This window comes from Dermacentor andersoni, chromosome 8, assembly GCF_023375885.2.
Source record: "Dermacentor andersoni chromosome 8, qqDerAnde1_hic_scaffold, whole genome shotgun sequence".
In the NCBI taxonomy this organism is placed as follows: Eukaryota; Metazoa; Arthropoda; class Arachnida; order Ixodida; family Ixodidae; genus Dermacentor; species Dermacentor andersoni.
The window spans coordinates 149,574,693-149,598,172 of NC_092821.1; the positions used below are offsets into that span (position 1 = coordinate 149,574,693).

At 45.7% G+C, this 23,480-nt stretch overlaps 1 protein-coding gene across 2 annotated transcripts in view; it reads right to left on the minus strand.

The window, feature by feature from the left end:
• The window catches only part of ema (C-type lectin domain containing ema), a 78,616-nt gene that overhangs the window by 22,829 nt on the left and 32,307 nt on the right, over nucleotides 1-23,480 (minus strand). For both annotated transcript variants that reach the window (XM_050176594.3, XM_050176595.3), the window contains 10 exons: nucleotides 20,792-20,918; nucleotides 14,563-14,663; nucleotides 11,071-11,123; nucleotides 10,374-10,443; nucleotides 7,255-7,409; nucleotides 5,308-5,358; nucleotides 4,087-4,215; nucleotides 2,998-3,118; nucleotides 1,708-1,859; nucleotides 549-870 (listed from right to left, as the gene is read on the minus strand). In XM_050176594.3, coding sequence (XP_050032551.2) covers nucleotides 549-870; nucleotides 1,708-1,859; nucleotides 2,998-3,118; nucleotides 4,087-4,215; nucleotides 5,308-5,358; nucleotides 7,255-7,409; nucleotides 10,374-10,443; nucleotides 11,071-11,123; nucleotides 14,563-14,663; nucleotides 20,792-20,918 — 1,281 coding nt within the window. The remainder of the gene's footprint in view (nucleotides 1-548; nucleotides 871-1,707; nucleotides 1,860-2,997; nucleotides 3,119-4,086; nucleotides 4,216-5,307; nucleotides 5,359-7,254; nucleotides 7,410-10,373; nucleotides 10,444-11,070; nucleotides 11,124-14,562; nucleotides 14,664-20,791; nucleotides 20,919-23,480) is intronic.

Sequence of the window (23,480 nt, forward strand, 5' to 3'; positions counted from 1 at the left end):
TTTGGCTAAAAAACTGTTTTTCTCGTGCCATGCTGATGCGATGATTAGCATTCATTGAAGTCTGAACCACTACCAATCTATTTGAAGCCCGCATGAGACCAGTGGCCTACATGTTGTGCAATCACGCAAAGAGTGGAATAATCTGCCATCGCACATTGTCACGGAAACAAATGCCTCGAAATTTACAGACACTCTACGCAGTACCATGCATACCTAACATATCACGTTTTACTCTGATTTGTAGACAGATTTTTTTAATGTGCAGACAACCAAAGCCTCCACGACAGTGTTGTAGTTTGTACAAATCATTTAGAGTTGCTGCACTGATAACTATCATTATTATTATTTTTTGTGTGTTTGTACGTTGATGCACTGTAGTTAATTTTGTCCCAGTTTTGTTTTTCTGTTGCATTTATATTTACGCACTGTTTACCTCACCTATGTAACCTTTACCCTATGTAATACCCTCCCTAGAGGGCCTTTAGGGCTATTGTAAAATAAATAAATAAAAACTCCACCCTATCGGCTTCGCCGGCGAAAGCACTCACTCGACGACGCTGCCGCCAGCGAGGCCACCGGCCCGCATGGCGCCCTTGGCGTGTGCGGGTGGTGCCGCAGGGGTGACGGTGGCTGCAGCGGCAGGTCGAGCAGCCTGGCGATGCTGTGCATCTTGCGCTGCCGCGCGCGCAGGCGCCCCTTGTTGAGGCGCTGCTTGGCCGCCATGCAGCGGATGTGGTCGTCGAAGAGGAAGCGCGCCGCCAGGAGGGGTGCGCTCCCGGGACCGCTCGCGCTGCGGCACGCCGCGCCCCGGCTGTGCACCGTGATGTGCAGGCACCGGCTGTCCTCCTTGTCGCCTGTCACCTCTATATCCTGTGAATCAATCAATCAATCAATCAATCAATCAATCAATCAATCAATCAATCAATCAATCAATCAATCAATCAATCAATCAATCAATCAATTTCTCAATCAATCATTTATCCATGCTTCAAAGAATATGTAAAGAAGCGAAAAATAAAGGCCACTCTTTAAACAGCTTGACAAGTTCTAGCTGCTGTAACATGAGCAGCAGTTACAAACAGTAACATCAACAATCTATTGAAGGTACTCTGTAAAGAGAAACCCCAGGTCAGTTTAGACGGATAAAGTATTTTGTTCGGAACCCTAGCTGCATTATTTGAGTGGTAGGCTTGATTACTAGAACTACTTCTGCCATTTCCTACTGTACTGCCTACTATTAGCTTACTAGAAGGCCAAAGTTCTATATTGTTAAATATTCCTACCAAAACTATAGCACCAGTCAGTCGGTGTGACATCGTGGCTTGCAAACTTCTTTCTCGTACTTGAGCCACCATGAGGTAACAAAAGTAGTTGAAACTTGCTCAGTTGAGTCTTCAGTTTCTCTAGAGCAAGTTGCAATCAATTTTTGGCAATAAAGGTTAACTACACTCAAGGAGCAACCATCAGACTCCATAATGTCATGTCAAGGCGGTGCTGGACCTTCAAAAAGGCCATCACTACCAATCTGCAGTTTATGCAACTTTTCGGTAGCTTACCAACATGGCTCAGCTTATTTATTTTTTCTATTTTGCATCCTTTGAACAATTAGGACTGGCAGGACATTCCGAAGTATTCCTAACCACTGGATTTCTCGGCATTCAGAAAGAATTCTTGACAATGTCAGTGTGACCACGAAACGGCACGTGCCTGAAGGAAGCCCACGAACTTGGCCACTCCCCAGCCCAATCGCTTGGAATCCGGCTCCACGAGGACGAGCTGCGCCACGTCGATCACCATGAAGCGCCGGATCTTCTGCGAATCCTTGCTGACCACCGTGCAGGCAATCAGGTCACTGTTGTCTGCGTCACAAGAAACGAAGTCTGTCACGACAGCTGCCTTCATGAAATAAAGCTTTATTGGAAGACAATTAGCACGAAAACAAAAAGAACACTGACAGCAGGGGGCTGATAAAACAATGAGAGCGCACCTCTTTGTGAAGTGGACTTGTCCACACGCAAAAATGAACTGCTGATAAAGACAAGCCACAAAATGTTAAATGCACTAAGCTGCGGCAGTCCCGCCACCACGTATAACGCAGGCAAACAAGTGTCACTGCCGACTGCCTGGCCTGTGCGAACATGCTTTGCGAGCAGCACAAATACAGCAGGCTTCATTTTCACATGTTTTGCCCAAGAACCTGACAAAGAGCTCCCTGCTCAATAATTCAGCGTTCCAAGTGATCAATAGCAAAGAAGAAAGAAGCCATTAACATGTATCAATTCCTTCTTGCAGTCCTATCACCGGTAGATGGCATTGCAAAGCTTGCTTTATTTACAAGCCCTTGCCTATAGTTCAAGCAACGGTATACTATGGTCCTTGCATGCGGAGCGCCGCCATAGACGACGTAACTTTATTGAGCCTTCCTTAACACAGCATGAAATTTGTAAGTGCATTCATTTATTTAGTTAATCCATGACTATAAAATTTAGGCACTACTACAGACGGAACTTTTTATAACGAAGTCCCATATGACACAGAAATAGCTTTGTTATATCCGATATTCATTATAAACAATGCATATGTTACACTGTACAGACGTGAGCATTTTTGTTCCTTATATCATATAATTCGTCATATCTGTGTTAACCATATCAAGGTTTGACTGTATAGGAAGTTCACAAAAGTTTATAAAAGACAGTTACCGTGGCCCAGTGAACAATAAGAACTGCTGAGAAGCGATGAAAAAGCACAATTACATAGGAAACAAAGCCCTTTCTAATTAGGCCTACAAAATGCATATTAATCTGTACTGTTGTACATTTTTGTAATCTGTTATTATTAACCACTCCCTTTCAGTGATGTCATTGGGCCTGGAAAGTATTTAAATAAATTAATAAATTATCAGCTTTAGCAACAAGCTGCTTTGTGAACTCATCATAGAACTGGCAAACACTTGCAGCAAGCAAGCTAAAACAGGAAGCCAGATCGGACACTCACTGAGGTCTAGAACGTCATCCACCTTGACACAACTCGCCAGGTTGGTGAGCGGCAGCTGAGTCTCCCGCTCATTGCTCAGAAACAGCGAGAGCTCGCGAAGCAGGAAGAACACCCGGATTGCCTGCAAGAACACGGAGAACAAAGTGATAAGAGAACAGTGATGACAAAGAAGTGCCAGTCAGCCAGGCACTTCGACCAGCGCTGCATACTTGGCCAGGGCCAGAGGCAATACTTTTAGTCAATCACTTTTAAAGGTACTATCACTTTCATGAGATTTTGTGCGACTTGGCACCGGATGCGTCGGTGTTCAATGGTGACAGCACATCTTGTATGTGCCGAGCAGGCCGACTTAAAGCACAGTGCATGAACGCCTTTGCTTGTAGTTGCCTACGTGTCTGGGGCCAAAGTCTAGCAAAAGTAAGTGATGATGAACGCCATTCCATTCCAGTGCTCCTACACTGCAAAGCCCCACTGAAACCCACCTTCATGTTCCCGCTTCATTAATGTCAGAACAACATCTCGCGCTTCAAAATCATGCGATTCGCAGCCAACTGGAGGCTTGCACGATTGCATGCGCTATACAATCTATGTGCATTCTGACCAGCACTGAAGGCATTGGCTGCTCAAAAGACGGCGTTGAGCTAATGTAACGGAATGCATTTGGAATTCATCTCTGTGACTTGATGCCAGCTCGTGGCGAGGCTAAGTAAAGCGCATAATATCACTGTTCATGCCTTGCGTGTGCAAATTCGTGAAAGACACGATGCAGCCAACAATAAGTGCCTAAAGAAAGTGTAACTACATTTTCTTGTGCACAGGTGCCCTTCCCATCGAGTTTCCCATCAGTCTGCTCAGCAGCCATCCCGCTCGGGCAGTAAAATACCCTGCATCGTTTTTGACTTTGATGCTGTCTTCGCAGAAGCTGTGTCTTTCGCCAGCTTTGCCAAGACCTAGAATGAGGTTTAAGATGGCTGGCACCTGCCGAGTTGTCTATTTAGCCATATACGGTGAGTATTTGAACGCAGCCAAATAGACAGACAGGCGAGGAAAGAATGGCAAAGCAAATGACTAAGGAGGGCAGAGCCAGACCCTTCGTGCCCTCTCCACCTCGCCACATGGCAGGCGCTTGTGGAACTCCACCCCCGACATGGGCGTCCCCATGGGCGGCAGCAGCAGATTGGCATCCATCATCAGGTACTCCACGTTGAGCGGCTTCTTCTGCGTCAGCAAAAGTAAACAATGGAGTTGTCAAACAACATGCGAACAAACGGCAGCAAAACCTTCCAATAGCAACTTTTGTTGTAGCTTCGTGCTACGCACTAATTACAGCTACATACTGAATACTGGCTGGGAAAAAACCGAGTTCTCGCATCACGTGCAGTCATACATGATCGACAGCAGTGGAACAAGGGATCTCTCAACAGAGGATTTGCTTTCAACCCGACGAAGACAAGTGTCCCAGTGTCGAAACATTGGAAACAGCAACGTCCCTCGTTGCACCACTGTGATGATCACTTCCGAGGTCTCCCCCTCCCTGCGGATCCCAAAACGTAGTACATACATATCACATTACACAATACATAGAACCCCCAAGACATACACCAAAACATAGTATACGTGGCCTACAGGAAGCACCAAATGTGCACGTGCGAATTGACATAAACTTGCATTCCACAAGTTGTAGCTGCTATATATGAAGTAGTAGTTTCGTAGAAAACGTTGCAGATCAAGAACAACTGGAGAGCGAAAGGCGCGCAGAATGAGACTTCTATGGCCGCACTACTTTCGCATTAACTGCCATGCATGCAGGATTCTGCCTCTTCAGCTTCCTCACACCGCTGGACAGTCCAGAGTGGACAGCGCTGGCTAACAGAACACTTGTACCCTCTGGTTGCAGCCATTTTAACTACGCACTGACCAGTATGCACTGCTGCATGGCTGTTGTGCACACTTCGAGGGAAGTTGGAAATGTTACAAGCGTTATCTCAACATTTCACACCCTCTTTTATTATTATTTTTAGCTTTTTAACAAGTCAACCGATGCAAGAACACTTTCCCGCTGCGATGCTAGCAACACAAATGATAACCAAGCTTGCTATCTACACAGAAAGTTTTGCAAGCACATATTGAAGTGTACTTAACACCACTAGGTTGTTGAGCACTCTCGGCAACATCCGTCTCTCAATTTACAACACTAGAAGCAAAACTGCCTCGCAGTGAAATCGTAACGGACGACATTCCTGGTCTATTTAGTAAGTATATAAGCGAGTAAAAAAGGCCGAAAAACAATTGTGATGCCGTGGTGCTTACCTTCATCTCCTGGTACTCATCTTCAAACATGTCGAGAAAGATCTCTTCACTCTGTTGACAGCACATGTAGAGACAGAGAGAGAAAGACATGGCAACAGTGTAGAAGAGGCAAATATGGCAAAGTTTCAGTGTCAGAAGACACATTTGGCTGTAGCCATGGGTGTACACAAAACAGCCATGGCCTGCCACATGCTTCAAAGAGGCTTCTTGTAGAGCATTTCATGTCCCCAGTGCACGGAAAGCAGAATTTTGCACTTTGCCCACAGTCAATAATGAGCGTGCATTTTTAAAGCGAAAGAGAGAAAATTGCCAGCCATCTGATCGTCATACGAATCTACAAACGAGATCCGTATGGGTTTCTCGGAAAGAAATCCTTGGAGCTGAAGAAAAATTTGTCCTGCCTTGGGCCCTGAACCCAGGACCAACTCCTTTCCATGGTGGGTCCTTGCTCTGCCATCTGAGCTAATCAGGAGTGTTTGAAGTGTTCAAATAGAATAAACGGACCTTGTGTCTCAAGCAAGCACAAGCTGCATTTTCTGCGTGATTTAGAGTAAAATTCATTCGTAAAGCAATCAATCTAACTGCAGAGCTAAATTACAGGAGCTAAACATCCCGTACATCTGCAGGCTACTGTAACTTGGCGTTTTATTCGTTACCCACTAAATTTAGCCGATGGTCCCGAGGGGCAAAACCAGGAGACTTATGGGAGCTGTGTGGATAAACATTAATTTTTCTTTTTGCAGCTGCAGTTAATGTAATCAAGTTTGTTTCTAGCAGATCCTATAAAGAAACTTCCTTTTAGAAGTATCAATGTACTAGTCACCTAGTACATACCTAAATCTACTGTTTATATGGTTGTTGCTGCTGTACCAGTTTTCCGTGTTCTCGTTTCCCAAAACGAATATTTAAACCCCCTTTCTTCAAGTATGCCGTTGTGGCCCCCTCATAAGGAGAACACTTAAATAAGATACCAGCACTAATTACTACCAATTAGACAAGAAGTCATTCACAATGACCTTTTATCAATTATGTCTACCTGATGCCAAAGATCTTCAAAATGCAAGAACTTCTTGAACTCCTTGAATACTAAATTGGCGTTCCTTTTAATTGTGAACCACACTGTACATTTCTATTGACAATGAGGTGCTGCTGCAATGTATGTATACACATGTAATGACATGTGTTTATCTTGAATACACAATATCTGCGAACACTAGGTTTAGTTTGAACACTTTCTAACCATACATTTGAAGCCAGATTTTTTTTATATGTGTAGTGATGCGTTGAATTTTACCATGTCTAGCCTTGCAAAAAACAAAGAAATGAACACCCTTAATTACATACTGATGTATTTATTCTAACACAGCTGTTCACAACTCCAACCACTGCAGTTGCCCCTGCCTGTTATAATTATTTCAGCGATTGACAGCATGTGTTAATAAATTTGTTTTTTACGCCGCTAGTGTACAACATTCACTTGTTAAAAAAGAAATTTAATTATGGGGTTTCATGTGCCAAAACCACAATCTAATTATAAGGCAAGCCGAAGTGGAGAACTCTGGAAATTTTGACCACCTGGGTTTCACTAACTTGCACCTAAATCTAAGTACACGGGTGTTTTCGTATTTCGCCCCCATCCAAATGCGGCTGCCGTGGCCGAGATTCGATCCCGCGACCTCGTGCTTAGCAGCCCAACACCATAGCCACTACGCAGCCACGGTGGGTCCCCGTTCACTTCTTTATTGCCTAAATTACCGCTCCTGGTGTTCACTGATTTCATGAAAATACACAATCTGTAGTAACGCCGAAAAAGGGGGGGGGGGGGGGTCACAATTAATCAGGCTGCACTAGGCTCCCTCCTTCCCTCATGACATGCCCTGCGTAGCATATTGACCCCTTATCAGCATGGTAATTAATACGTTAAGTTTTCTTTCTGCAGCTCCCCACCTTGTAGAAATTTCTGAGCAGCAGCGTGCTCTCTTCTTTGGCCTGCTCCAAGCCAGCTAGGTGATGGTCCTGCAGGCAAGACTGGCCGTCGATCGTCGCAAGCTGACGAAGCAGCAGCAACGACATCTCCAAGGTTGCCAGCCGCACCTTGCTCCCTGGGGGGGAGGCACAAACAGAGACGCAAGGCTTTCGTACGTGGCAGTAACACTGCCGCCAAATGTCCTACATTTGGTATATTGACGTACCCTGTCCGAGAACCGAACCTAGCATCACGTTGGGCAAGTGCGCTTCGTCAACAGTGTCATTCGCAGGCTGTCACACAGAAAGGTTTAGTGAGTGCGTTGTTTAAACTCATTTCGCATCCTCTGTTGCAGTGGTTAAAAACAAGTAGCACTCAAGGCGTGCCTAATAATGCTTGACACACGACTGAAACCAATTATGAAACCAATTTTTTGAGGTTTAAAATGTTATAAGAAATCCTGCGCCAACTGCTATGGAAACAGCTGTTCTTCCTCTGTCTGCCTCAGATGCAAGGATGGCACTTCTTGCCTTGGCTCGTGATGAGCAATCCTGTTATAGTGGTTCTAAAATGTTACTTTAACTACACCGAGATTCATGCCAAATAGTGTCGTTGAATGAAATGTAACCTTACTTAGAAAAAAAAATGCACAAGCCCTTTGACTACATTACTATGTTTAGCTTAATCGTGGAGTCTTATACACGGACCAGAGGGCAAGAGACAATGGACAGACAATGCGTAGTTGCCCATCCTTTTCACTTGCATTCTGCACAAGGCCTAAGGCACCACAACTAGCCAGAATTTCAGTTCTCTAGCACAGCTTAAGCTGTGCCCAAGACGGGGAGCGAAACACATGGTTAAGCAGGAGAAAATGCAAGCAACCACATAGGAAATGAGAAGCCCTTCGACTACATTACTATGTTTAGCTTAATCGTGGAGTCTTACACACGGACCAGAGGGCAAGAGACAATGGGCAGACAATGCGTAGTTGCCCATCCTTTTCACTTGCATTCTGCACAAGGCCTAAGGCACCACAACTAGCCAGAATTTCAGTTCTCTAGCATAGCTTAAGCTGTGCCCAAGACGGGGAGCGAAACACATGGTTAAGCAGGAGAAAATGCAAGCAACCACATAGGAAATGAGAAGCCCTTCGACTACATTACTATGTTTAGCTTAATCGTGGAGTCTTACACACGGACCAGAGGGCAAGAGACAATGGGCAGACAATGCGTAGTTGCCCATCCTTTTCACTTACATTCTGCGCAAGGCCTAAGGCACCACAACTAGCCAGAATTTAAGTTCTCTAGCATAGCTTAAGCTGTGATGCCCAAGACGGGGAACAAAACACATGGTTAAGCAGGAGAAAATGCAAGAAACCACATAGGAAACGAGAAGCACAAAGGTTCGACAAGATCCATCAAGCTGCCTCACAGAATACAACAATAATAATAAGCAAAAGGGTTAACAGAAGCGAAAGTTAACGATAGGTCCAATGCTGCATTTAATGTTTAAAGTCGGCCCTTACAAAGCCTACGCAAACACAGTACCTGATGCTGCCTTGACAGTAGTCCCGAGATTGAAACAGCTTGTTGGGTAGGTTGTCCGACACTTGGGGAAATCATTGTAGTACAAACGGCTCGAACGCAAAGAGCGAAAGACGGGCAAACTATGTATACACTCGCACTGTGCTTTCTGCTATTTGCGTCCTGTTATTTGTGTTACAAGTGACTGCGCAGTTTTAAGAAACCCTTAAACTACTACTTATAAGGAAAAAGAACATTGTATATTCCTCTTGACGTGTTTCCAGCCCCTTCACACACTGTGTGATGGCAACAGTAATATCCACAAGACGTTACCAGGGTAAAAGCTGTTGAGTCGTCAATATACGAGATAAGTCAATTTCTATCTGTACACTAGCATGCCTCTGCCATGGAAGTCGCACACTCACTCTTTCCTTATCGTATTGCCCCCACGCAATTAACTAGTTTCAGTTTGCGTATGTTTTGAACAGCAAGTAGCAGAAAAGCACAGAGTGCTGATAAGCGGCAGTTGATGGTCGCTTCAAACAAGTATGGCAGCATGACGTCACTTTAGTGCCCACATATTTTTAAAAGAAGTACAGCTAAACCTCGATATCGGCAATTTCCTTCATTATACCGAAATTTCGACAGAATGACATTCGACCTTACATACAAATAGGCACAGTCGCCAATGAATTTTTCTTACAAGGAAGGGGCTGCGAAATTTTCGGAATTATTGGGCGATCGGCAAACGCAAATCTAAATGAGAAAAAAAATTAATATCTTTGAATTTCGGAGTCGGCGACGAAAGATACTGTTTCGTGGCACATCGACAGCACCTTCACCTCTGTGGTACGAAGCGAATACAGCCACACTTTGGTGGCCACACCATCCCCGCGGCTGATAAGTGTCTTCTGTAGTGGGAGGACACTATCACGTACTGACAAGTACGTATTAAGTACTGACAGTGGGCAGTGAGTGCTTTGTCTGCCTCTCACTTCACCATGTCTCCGAAACTTGAGGTCACGCACCCTTTAGTACTAAATGCCCTGTAAGGGAGTGCACATGACACCGCGCCATCTCTGCACGCCCACTCTTAGCATACGTGAACCTTGGAAAAGTTCGATAGTTCATTATATAGAGAATTTTGTTATACTGAAGTTCATTGTATTCAGGTTCAACTGTACGTCGCGAAGAAAGAGCGCCCATGGGGGGGGGGTTAACAAAATGGGAAAGGGAGATATCTTGCTCACTCTTGAGCTCTGATGGCTCTCAGCAGAGGGCTTCGAGCATTACGCTGACATATGCTATAGCTTAACGCACTGGTTAAGGAATTAACAAAGGACAGGTTAGGAGTGACGAGAAGACAGACAAGGTAACAAAGTCTTGTTGCCCTTGGCCAGAACTTATGTCACGCTGTAACCTATGCGTCTAGTCAAGATTTTCCACCAACTAGCCACCGTCGCAGCGTTAACGACTGAGAGATGTCCACAAAGCAACAGTGCCTACAAGAAGCCGAGCCTTCCAGCTACACAGGGCCCACACAGATGGCGGTAAAGAACACCACTGAACCTACTCACCATATTTACAGCTCAAGCTGATGATCTGGATCAGCTTGTCCATGAGGGCAACATTGTACCAGTGCTTCGTCTGCAAAACCGCCACAGGGTAGAGGTTGGACATCGCACACTGGCAAATGCCCTTGCTTTCAATGCCATTAAGGGCGCAATACGAAGGGCAACACCAAATAAGTCGAGACTAGTAAGGTATCTAACTATTCATTCATTAAGAACGCAGAGAAATTACATTACGGTAGAAAGTCAACACCCATTTCGATTTCCAGCCAAAAGCTCCTCAATGCCAGTGTATGATGTCCTGAACTTCAAAAGCATCTTTTCTCTTATTTGAGGCCACTTTCTGACTGAGGAAAGTTCCCAAAACTTGATAGGATGAGCCTTTGGTTCCCTTATGATGAAATGTGATACCTGTTTAGCAATATGTAAACAATTAACTAGACCCAAGCAGTTGCGGTCGAAATTCATGACATCACGACAAGCTGGAGCAGGAATTTATTAGGGCAACATCAACACCAGTCTCTTGCTCTTGCATCTTTGTCTTGGCCTCCTCCCACAGTGAGCTTAAACGGCCATCTCCCTATCGAGGAACTGTCACTTACTAATACCGCTCAACTCAACAGTCGTACTCAGTGTTTCCGAGTGGCCCAGCCAAAAGCTGCAAACTACAGGCAACACGTGGTGCTAAGCTCTGGGGGCCTACCTCTGGATTCAGTGACGGCATGAGCACTGTGTCCAGCAGCTCGCGGTTGATGCCTGTTTGAACCAAAAGAGAGAGAAAAACAAAGAACTATCTAGTCCTCTGGCATGAATACGCACAACGCACAGCGCACAACAAAAGGCACAAAGTACAAGCTTCACACAAGATGTCTGGTCATTAGGACCGACGCTGTTGGTCTTTCTACAGCGCACCAAGCTTCAAGAAAGTCAAGACAAGTACCCACAAAAGCATGTCACGGAAACCTTATGCCTTTCTGAATTTGGTCAAAACACGTTGCTGGGCTAATAGGTTCACTGTGGCAGCAAACGGCATCACAGAACACGAGTGAGCATTACCAACTGAAAGTTTATTTCTTGATAAACTACTTTCCTGTCAAGAATGCTGTGCCATGCTGGCAACAAGCATGCGATTAGTGAGGAGGAAGTACTAGGCGTGCAGCATTAGAGAAAGGAAAGGCGTGCAAAATGGATGACCATTATTGTTTGAGAATAAGATAAACACCAAAGGGTGCAAATGTTTCTTAAGAGCATATTGGTGCATTGAAGACGCCATTTGTCGCACTTGGAAGCCCCATGCATGTGGTATCATTTTGCCTGTAACCGGAGCAGCTCCTTTGAGGAGAACTGTGTACTAGCTGTTACTTTAATTTTACTCAGTTTTTGCAGCATGTGTCGGTGTAATGTTTTCCAAACATGATTGCCGAAACCTGGTAAAGGGCTGTTTAGCGCTCGTCTTTGCAACTGAACTCTGAGACGGTACTAACTCAAGCGGGGAATCTAAAATTTTAGGTGACATGCAGGACAGGTACTAATGAACCTTAAATGACGTTCCTCTGGCAAAATTCAGAAGGTATTCGTGTGTGTGCTTATTTATCCTTTTTCGGGGACTGTCTTTTGCCCGCTAACAACCTAATGTTATCGCTTTGCGCAAGACGCGCCGGCATTATTTGGAATTGACTCGAATGTTATCGCTGAATCTACTTATTGTGTATGTTCCCGTGAAACCTTGTGTAATCAAGTTGTATTCGCGGTACAATTTGCGTAGCGCTTTCTGGAAGGCACGTGAGCACCAGTGATTACGCTGGAACTTTCGACGAGTCATATATGAAAGCATACGCACTTCACCCGCAGATCAAATTTTCGCCGACTGCCTATTGTGTTTGCGCTATCGTTGTGCTTCGAATGCTTTGTGCTTTGCTACTGTGCTCTTGACCATCCCTATGTGACAGTATAATAAATGCATCACTAGCTGTATTTAGATTAGTACAGCACAAAAGTGAACAACGAACATGGAAGAAGGACTTGCATGCATCATCTTCCCTGTTCTCCAACTTTGTTTCGCATAGCTTCAAAACTATTATGCTTTACCAACAAGACCGAGTGACTCGAAGCTTGCATATTTCATGCCACACAAAGGACGTCCGTTTTGTCAAAGGTTTGAAAAGCATTACTTTACCCACCAGCTGCGCATGAGTGTCCAGAAGGAAGAAAGAAGACAGAAAGAATGTTAGGAAAGGATCACATGTCACAGAACAAGCACTTCCCACAAGCACAACATAGAAGAGAAACACAGATAAGGAAAAACAGAGGAGAGAAAGCAATGAATTTAGCCATATTAAAGCTTGAAGCACACAAAAACTTCAGTAATAAAAAGTCAGTAAACACAGAGGTTCTCAATATCATGACATGACTTCTGTGCATTCCATGACATGGCAAAAAAAAAAAAAAATGATGAATAGCTTCACTAGCTTGACCATATGACATATAGAATTGAAGATGAGAAAACTTTTACAAAGCAGCACATTATCTGGTTTGCAATAAAAACAATGAACGACATCTAGCTTGACCGTGCAGTGTAATGGATGTAATAGTAAGTACAAGAAAAAGGGCAGTAAAAACACAGGAGACTAGCTTAACTGAAACAGCAGCTTCAGTACTCTTATGTGTCACTGACCTTGTGTAAACGACACTATTCATCTTATTACAACCACCCAATGAAAATTCCAAGACATATATATGCTAACTTATGGGTACAATTACTATCAACATTCAATAGATAACTACCTTAAACAGTTTAATCAACTGCCTAGACTACTCGAATATAAAACCGTTAGGCAAACAAAGCATCACCTGGCCCTAAGACACCCACAAAACAGAATCAAGAAACTCGGCTTGAAAATTTGACAGCAACATCGCAGAAAGCCTTGTTTGCAGCGACAATTAACAATGATCAACGTGCAATCTCATGTTACCATAAGTGGACCACTGTCTCAGACGGCAATGCAAACAAATTTGCAAAATTTGAAGCATGTGCCTAGGTGCAGGTGAAGTAACATGCTCAACTATAAATTTGTTGCAAATAAAAATGGCAATGAAAAGCCAGTAGTCCAGTCATTTCCTCCCTGCAGCTCAAAATATTTGGGTTTCAGTTGTTTTTTGCATTTGAACTGCACCTGTCACAATTCATTGGGCACAGCAGCACAGCATATGATGAAAGCCATGCCAATGTCAACACACAAGTATAGCTTGAACGCAATCTTGTTCTTTACGATGCTGTGCATATTTTTGTGTGCTTGCGCATGTTGGTGTAGAGGTGGCTCTAGCTTTGCAGCTATTCTGGCAATAGTCCAAACTATGTGCTTCTGTCTGTAATTAGGAAAGTATGTGCCATTGCTACTTCGGTACAAAACTACCTTGCTACCCTAGAGCCATCCGGAGAGGCCAGTTGCAAAACACAACCAACATTGTATTTGTAGCCACAACTGCAGTGTGCGGATCAGTTATTCGCATTCCGAACTGCAGACTACAGTGCGGACGAAAATGCAAATTGCCAGCAGGGCTGCAACGAGCGCAGTTTACAAATGGTGTGCGGCTCACACACATTCATTACAGTCCATACATTTCTTAGTGAAATTACCTTCAGGCACACTTGACAACTTGCAAACCCTAAAATTTGCAAAAATTCCAGACACAAGACCGGCGAAAAGGGGATGGGGGGAAGTAGTACTAGTAGTAATATGCAAGTATTTTTCAAGTACCTGAGCACACACCTCTTGTGCTAGACCTGTGAATTTCACAAACAATAGCTTACTGTTGTACGCAGCCCATATGCAGCAGCAAACATGAAGCTGCACAAAGTGAGAACACACGGCGACTTTCTCAGCAACTTTGCCGTCGTCAACTTGGCTCGCTTCAGGAACATGTCTGTATAAAATCTGAGCCAAGCAGGTAACCCCCTGGTGTCATTTCACCGTCAGGCGGCATCCGAGGGTATGGTCAGAGACTTTATACGCTCAGCTTGTTTGACTTATTGTAAAATTTGGAAGAACATCCGTAAAATTTTTTCTGAGCAATCCTGAACTCCTAAACCTTACTGAAAGTTTCGCAAAGCTGGCAGGTAGGCTTTCGGGTAATTCACAGAGTTAAAAAAACTAACCGAAGGGAGAAAATAAGTGTGAACAAAAACACCACAAACCTGGGTTGTGGCCCAACGCGTAGAGTAGACAGAGTGCAAACAACGCTGGGTGGTCATTCTCGCTGCAGTCAAGGGCGTTCAAGATGGCTGCCAAGAAGGGCCTTCAACACAGACAGTCGGAAGCGAGCATTAATTTTGCTGCACAAATTTGAAGACACGAGAACACTCAGAATCCCAAAGCATCAACCATAAAGCCAAAAAACAAACACCCACAACAACATACATTCATGGTAGATGCCCCTGCTTGTCTAGACTGAGCTGTTCAGTGTTCTTCAAAATGGGTTTACATCACGAACGCGCTGACCAATACTGGCACCCCACTCTCTTCAAAGGCCGAGATAGGAGCATTAGTGAGTGGCAAAAGCTATGGGTGGACGTAAGTATAAACAAGAGTGAGTGCTGATAAACGTAAGTACGAACTAAAGTGAGTGACGGGTGAGTTTGAGTGGACATGTCAACCTGAGTGACGGTCGGCAAGCGAGAGTGCATACGAGTGTGTTTGAGTGGGCGCTGGCGCATGAGTGCGGGTAACCTAAACTTTAAGCGCACGATCAGACGAGGATGGTGAAAGAAGACGGGAGACACACGAGCGTCTTTTTCTGTCCCATATGTTAGTGCAGGTAGAAAGCAATGAGTGTAGTTTTAAAAAAATAGGAGTAATACCCCTGTCACACGGGCACCCGCGAACTCCATTGAACTCCTTCGTCTTTACACCAATGGAGTTGCGCTCCGTGTCACACGGTCTCCCTTGCGCCAAGGAAGTTAAATGGAGATTTTTGGCGAAGGGAGTTCGGCAATGACCATTACGGTTGGATGGAGTACTCTCGTTCCCAGGTAGCTACAGTTCAGCAAAAAACCACGCTAGTAAAATCGTCGTAACCCCGGCCCTCAGTCCCCAGCAGCCGCGAAGCAACTGACCACGGCGGCGGTCAGATCTGTGACGCTGCAGAGGGTGCTAAGAATACCTGGCTCCGGACAGGCCGCCATTGGAATCTGAACCTGGCAACGTTTAACGTTAGAACGCTATCTAGTGAGGCGAGTCTAGCAGTGTTATTGGAGGAATTAGAGGGTAGTAAATGGGATATAATAGGGCTCGGTGAGGTTAGGAGGACAAAAGAAGCATATACAGTGCTAAAAAGCGGGCATGTACTGTGTTACCGGGGCTTAGCGGAGAGACTAGAACTAGGAGTCGGATTCCTGATTAATAAGGAAATAGCTGGTAACATACAGGAATTCTATAGCATTAACGAGAGGGTGGCATGTCTTGTTGTGAAACTTAATAAGAGGTACAAAATGAAGGTTGTACAGGTCTACGCTCCTACATCTAGTCATGATGACCAGGAAGTCGAAAGCTTTTATGAAGACGTAGAATCGGCGATGGGTAAAGTCAAAACAAAATACACTATACTGATGGGCGACTTCAATGCCAGGGTAGGCAAGAAGCAGGCTGGAGACAAGTCAGTGGGGGAATATGGCATAGGCTCTAGGAATAGCAGAGGAGAATTATTAGTAGAGGTTGCAGAACAGAATAATATGCGGATAATGAATACCTTTTTCCGCAAGCGGGTTAGTCGAAAGTGGACGTGGAGGAGCCCGAATGGTGAGACTAGAAATGAAATCGACTTCATACTCTGCGCGAACCCTGGCATCATTCAAGATGTAGACGTGCTCGGCAAGGTACGCTGCAGTGACCACAGGATGGTAAGAACTCGAATTAGCCTAGACTTGAGGAGGGAACGAAAGAAACTAGTACACAAGAAGCCAATCAATGAGTTAGCGGTAAGAGGGAAACTAGAGGAATTCCGGATCAAACTACAGAACAGGTATTCGGCTTTAACTCAGGAAGAGGACCTTAGTGTTGAAGCAATGAACGACAATCTCATGGGCGTCATTAAGGAGTGCGCAATAGAAGTCGGTGGTAACGCCGTTAGACAGGAAACCAGTAAGCTATTGCAGGAGACGAAAGATCTGATCAAGAAACGCCAATGTATGAAAGCCTCTAATCCTACAGCTAGAATAGAACTGGCAGAACTTTCTAAGTTAATCAACAAGCGTAAGACAGCGGACATCAGGAACTATAATATGGATAGAATTGAACAGGCTCTCAGGAACGGAGGAAGCCTAAAAACAGTGAAGAAGAAACTAGGAATAGGCAAGAATCAGATGTGTGCGTTAAGAGACAAAGCCGGCAATATCGTTACTAATATGGATGAGATAGTTCAAGTGGCTGAGGAGTTCTATAGAGATTTATACAGTACCAGTGGCACCCACGACGATAGTGGAAGAGAGAATAGCCTAGAGGAATTCGAAATCCCACAGGTAACGCCAGAAGAAGTAAAGAAAGCCTTAGGAGCTATGCAAAGGGGGAAGGCAGCTGGGGAGGATCAGGTAACAGCAGATTTGTTGAAGGATGGTGGTCAGATTTTTCTAGAGAAACTGGCCACCCTGTATACGCAATGCCTCATAACCTCGAGCGTACCGGAATCTTGGAAGAACGCTAACATAATCCTAATCCATAAGAAAGGGGACGCCAAAGACTTGAAAAATTATAGACCGATCAGCTTACTGTCCGTTGCCTACAAAGTATTTACTAAGGTAATCGCAAATAGAATCAGGAACACCTTAGACTTCTGTCAACCAAAGGACCAGGCAGGATTCCGTAAAGGCTACTCAACAATAGACCATATTCACACTATCAATCAAGTGATAGAGAAATGTGCAGAATATAACCAACCCTTATATATAGCTTTCATTGATTACGAGAAAGCGTTTGATTCAGTCGAAACCTCAGCAGTCATGGAGGCATTACGGAATCAGGGTGTAGATGAGCCATATGTAAAAATACTGGAAGATATCTATAGCGGCTCCACAGCCACCGTAGTCCTCCACAAAGAAAGCAACAAAATCCCTATAAAGAAAGGTGTCAGACAGGGAGATACGATATCTCCAATGCTATTCACAGCATGTTTACAGGAGGTATTCAGAGGCCTGGAGTGGGAAGAATTGGGGATAAAAGTTGATAGAGAATACCTTAGCAACTTGCGATTCGCTGATGATATTGCCTTGCTTAGCAACTCAGGAGACCAATTGCAATGCATGCTCACTGACCTGGAGAGGCAAAGCAGAAGGGTGGGTCTGAAAATTAATCTGCAGAAGACTGAAGTATTGTTTAACAGTCTCGGAAGAGAACAGCAGTTTACGATAGGTAGCGAAGCACTGGAAGTGGTAAGGGAATACATCTACTTAGGGCAGGTAGTGACCACGGATCCGGATCATGAGACTGAAATAACCAGAAGAATAAGAATGGGTTGGGGTGCGTTTGGCAGGCATTCTCAAATCATGAACAGCAGGTTGCCACTATCCCTCAAAAGGAAAGTGTACAACAGCTGTGTGTTACCAGTACTCACATATGGGGCAGAAACCTGGAGGCTTACGAAAAGGGTTCTGCTGAAATTGAGGACGACGCAATGAGCTATGGAAAGAAGAATGATGGGTGTAACGTTAAGGGATAAGAAAAGAGCAGATTGGGTGAGGCAACAAACGCGGGTGAACGACATCTTAGTTGAAATCAAGAAAAAGAAATGGGCATGGGCCGGACATGTAATGAGGAGGGAAGATAACCGATGGTCACTAAGAGTTACGGACTGGATTCCAAGGGAAGGAAAGCGTAGTAAGGGGCGGCAGAAAGTTAGGTGGGCGGATGACATTCAGACGATGACATTAAGACATGGCCACAATTAGTACATGACCGGGGTAGTTGGAGAAGTATGGGAGAGGCCTTTGCCCTGCAGTGGGCGTAACTAGGCTGATGATGATGATGATGATGAACTGGTTCATTTACAAATTTTAGCATTATTATGTTTTTTTGCTTGGGGTATATGCCACATAATGGAAGTTTTAATTTGTTTTTAAGGGCATCAGCACCTGTACTCTCTACACCAATAGTTCACCACGCTGCATCGGGAAACGTCGTTCCGCCATTTTGTTTGTTTTTATATGCACGGGAGCCGCATGTATCGTTCAAGCCGTACGGGTAAAATTCTCCGGGTGACACGCACCATGAGCGATCCCGGTGCACCGCGAACACACAGACACGCGCGATTACACAGCGGAATCACAACTCGAAGCGCACCGGCCCAACAATGTGACCTGTTCTGCCCACGCACGAAAGCAAGAGCGCAGTGTGGCCAGCATCGCTTGCAACTTCGCTATGCTTGGAAAACAAAAGTCTTGCGGTAACGTACCGCAAGGTTTCTCGCTCTGATTTTATATTATTACGTACTGCGTTAAAAAAATGCACATAGATTACTTTAACGACGACCGTATATGTGAACAGTTGCACGCGGAAGTAAGCGCAGCAGCACCGTTTGTACCCCGTGCGGCGCCCATCGAAAGCTCGCACTGTGCCGTGTAGCACGGCCGCAACTCCATTGCCGTCAATCTCCGTTAGGGAGTTTCATGCTCAACGGAGTTCGCGGGTGCCCGTGTAACAGGGGTATAAGCCGTTGGCCACGGCTTTGCCATGCCTGTTGCATGCACTCCAACCCAATTACCTTCACGCATGGACCTTGTGGGAGATACGGGGTTCTCCTCCGCACTCTTGGGACAAAGGAACGACAACACAGTATTGCAAACAGTCACAAGGGCATTTATTGCACCATTCATAGACCAATGCCTGCTAGCCGAGTTGCTATCCCCAAAACATGCCGATGGGCGCGCGACAAATCTAGAAGTCCGACTTACCGCGACCGCATTGCGAGCGAATATGTTCGCCCCATGCTGGATCCCAACGCCTGGTCGTTCGCGTGTACAGTCACGCGAATCGTGGCACGGTCGAAGGCGGCCACGCGAGACAGTCTCGCAGAAGCATGGCCGCCGCACGCGCGAGCGGCACGTCCGCTCCCGCTCGCTTCCCGAACCCAAAGAGACCAAGCGCCTTCCTTTCGGCGTCCAAGTAACCTCGCCTGTCGGCGGCGTTAGCAGCGCAACACTAGCGCCATCTCTCGCACTGCGCTTCAACCACTCCGACCGCCAGGCCACGCGAGCTGTGCGGGAAAACAGCATATCAGGGGATGCGCTATGCGGGAAAAACATCAGGGGAGGCGCGAGGGTCGCGCATCCCCACAACCTATCTTGTGGACCTTCCAAATACATGCACTACCTACCATTCTCATGAATGAGAGGTAACCAAGGGGCTCAAATTTTTTTTTAGCCATAACCATACAAAGCCAATGGATAATGCAGCTGCCTGAACCACAATACAGTCACTGACCAATTTTCTGGACCTTGCAGGGACTGAAAAATAGTCCGAAAAATCTAACAGTCCGAAAAATTCGTTCAGCCAAAAAAATAAAATTTATTAAGCTTAGAGCGGCTTAAAAAAACATTTTAATAATGCCTTGCTTCGTACTATGTGTGGAGGCAATCAGATTTGCTTGGATTTGCGCAAGAGTGACGTCTGCGCATAAAGTCGCCAAGAGCGTTGCCATTTTGCCGATCTTGCCAACGGAGATCGCCACGGATATCGATGACACGAGCCATGTTTATTCGCACACTTGGCGTGAAAGCACACGAGGTGGCGCTGGTCACACAAATGCGAAGCCGTGCAAACACACAAAGGTGCGACAAAGTCTCCGAGACGCACTTGCTCTGTGGACAAACCGTGTGCAGAATGTCAACGAAAACTGTTTTGAAAAAAAAAGAGACAAAGAAGAATATAAATTTAAAGAAAAGGATTCCATGCCAAGGAGACTATGACAATAGTGCCGACTGGGAAAAAAAAAAGCATCTTCAGCAAAGAAACAGCAGGCATGGCCTCCGAGACCGGAGGATAGCACGCGCTCTTTATTGATAGCATGCGCCTCCCAACCTTGGAGGCTATAAAGCAGGCCACTAAAGGCCAAGCCTGGCCCAGCCAATGGAATATCGAACATGGCGGCCTCCAAGAGCGGGTAGCATGGCTCGGAACGAGCGATTTAGTCCGGAAAATCGAACTTTGAGGCCTAAATTCGTCCGATAAATAAATCGCACAAATGCGTTAGCTCTATGGGAACCCTGGTTAGCTCTATGGGAACGACGCATTCATTAAGTGCGGAATATCCATCAAGTCCGAATTTTCTGAGTCTGAAAAATCTGTCGGCGACTGTGTATGCAACCCCCACAGACACTAACGCCATCTAGTTTTTTGTGGGCAACTATGCCAGAAATGTCGTGCTCGCCGGGCCCCTACCTCTCGCAGAGGGGCCAGCCCTGGCTGAGCTGCTCCATGGCAGCCATGTTGAGCCTCTGAACTGCCTGGGCTTTCTGTTCATCCGTGATGTTGAGGCCGTCGGGTAGGTACGCAGGGTTTACCTCACCTGCAAAAGAACCACACCTCCATCACTATCACGCATGTTGTTGACGGAATCTGCTACAGGACAACAAAATGCGAGCAGGGTACAGCAGCTGATGGAGCAGTGGTCACCACTAATGACAGGTGACATTGCAGGCTGCAAATTAGCCTCCACCAGTTGACACTCTAAGGGATGAGATGCGGGAGAAGGCATGAATGCCCAAATGAAAATTAATCGGCCTTCACTTAAGATTAACTCCATTAGATTCTCTGATAAGCCCAAATTGTTTAGGAATCTCAGTTTAGTAGCCCGTAAGTTCAGTGCACTTCCGTTAGGCTAAAGTGCTAGCAAGATAAACAGACTTGCAAGGTCCACCCATGTTTGTGTCAAAGTTTGTACAGCCTATCGTACGAGGACAACTGGCCTTTGAGATAACAGAGATGCTTTAGGAGCTGATCTCAATGAGGCAGCCGCACCGAAACGGTTTCTTATGCAGTGCAATATTGCCACATGCTTTTCCTCTAGCTCATGCAGAAATGAATAGGAAGTCACGCAAAACCTACTCACACGAATAACATGGAAAACAAATGCAATTATAGAACTGCATACAAAAATTTTTCAACGAAAAGCTTCTGGTGGTGCATACCCATTTAAGCGGCCAATTAATTCTGCTCATTGAAAATTTTGTCTTGCCATAGTTTCACAAAAGGTGTGCTAGTGCAGAATGGATTAAGAGTTTTCATTTCTCCAGTACGTTTTGTCAAGTTTTCAGAATGTGGCCTTTATGCGAGAACACTTCACGTATGGTAACATATACTATATCATGTCTGGCATACTTGGAAGGAAGTCATCCACGCTTGAAATACATGCTGGACGTAGGAGGTTATGAACAAAAATGAAAAGAGTGAACCCACTACATGATTGCATGCTGGTACCAAGAGCAAATGCCCAGCCATCTACTACCCTCCAACTCATTTTACTAGAACACCTTGCACATATTATTCAAACTTGCAGCACAGGTTTACAGTCGCCGACCGTTAATTCGGACCTCACGGGGACTGCGGAAATGTCCGAATAAACAGGTGTCCGAAAAAGCAGATCAAGAAAAAAAAAAAATGAAATCCTTTATTTCCACGTACTTATTCGGGTTCGGCATTAGGCTTGAAGAAATCGTGAGTGCGCCGTTGCACGCTGTTCTGTTTACGCGCAATCAGATAAGCCTGAATCTCGGAGAGGGTCGCACGGTCACTATAGGCGGCTGAAAGCACAGTCACTGCTTGTGCACGCTCCGCATGCGACGGCAGCGTAGCACAAGGTGCGTCATATTCCGACTCGGAGTCATCGTCCGGCGGTGCAGCATAGAGAATGGGTGCAGCAGAAACCTGACGAATGATCTCGCCGTCGTCGAGTTCTGCGCATGTCAGTACAGCAGTGTCAGCACCTGTGAAACTGTCAAATGAGACGGTGTCCGGAATCGCAATGCAACCACTGCGCAGGTCTCGGCAGAACATTTTCCGCGTCAGTAGGGAGCACATCGGAAGGCGACAAATCTTAGGCCTCCCGGCACCCGCTTGCCGGCATTCCCCAGCGCAGTCTGCGCGGGCACTGTCGGCGCCATTAGACACTCGACGCGATGTTTCCGTACGCCGCGTTGGAACACCGAAACCTCGACACAGCACACAAAGCAAACACCACCGTGCCGACACCAGTCGCACAAACGAAAAACGCGGCCTGCTCGTAGCGTCGTGCGCGAAAGAAACAAATCAGCTGCTGGATTGTCTTGACATGGCTTACTAAGCTGAAACCGGAACTGCTGTACGGCCACTCTATCGAACCAGACAGAAACGATGATGATGAGCGGGGATTTCCAGTAGCGCCACTTCGTGGGGCATCGAGGAGGCTCCGGAAAAAAAAAAAAAAAAAGAGAAAAAAAAGGGGGGGGGGGGGGGCGTTCAGCAAGTCGAACTATGCGCCGGTCAGAGTCTGTGCATGATGCCCTCGATCGAGTTGGCTCAAGGAGTGTCCGAAAAATCAGACGAGAGGTTGCAAGGTGTCCGAACTTTCGGCAGTTGTTATACATTATGGTCTATGGGGAGAACGGCGGTGCCGCGAAGCTGACCGAATAATCGGGCATGTCCGAATTTTTGGAGTCCGGAAAATCGGTCGGCAACTGTAATCAGAGGTGTTTCATGATGTTTGCAACACATTTCAAATATCATTGTTTTCATAAGTGCATTTGCGTTCGGTGCACTATCGTGGCAAGCACAATCGCGCACAAAGTGCCTGAAGGGGATATAACTAGAGGGGGAACATTGGGTCAGTTGGTCTGACATGTTTAAAGAGGAAAAGAAACGCGACTTCAGACGGGACGCGAGACGAAGTAATGGACAGGACGAGTGGTAAGCATTCCCCGCTTTAAAGATTTTAGCGATTCTCTTCCAGTACTCAGTTGAAGGGGCGAAAGCCCCAAACATCGCAAAGGACACCGCAAGGGCCTGTGGGGCTTTCGCCCCTTCAACTGGGCACTGGAAGAGAATAGCTAAGATCTTAAAGCTTTTACCGCTCGTCCTGTTTACTACTTCGTCT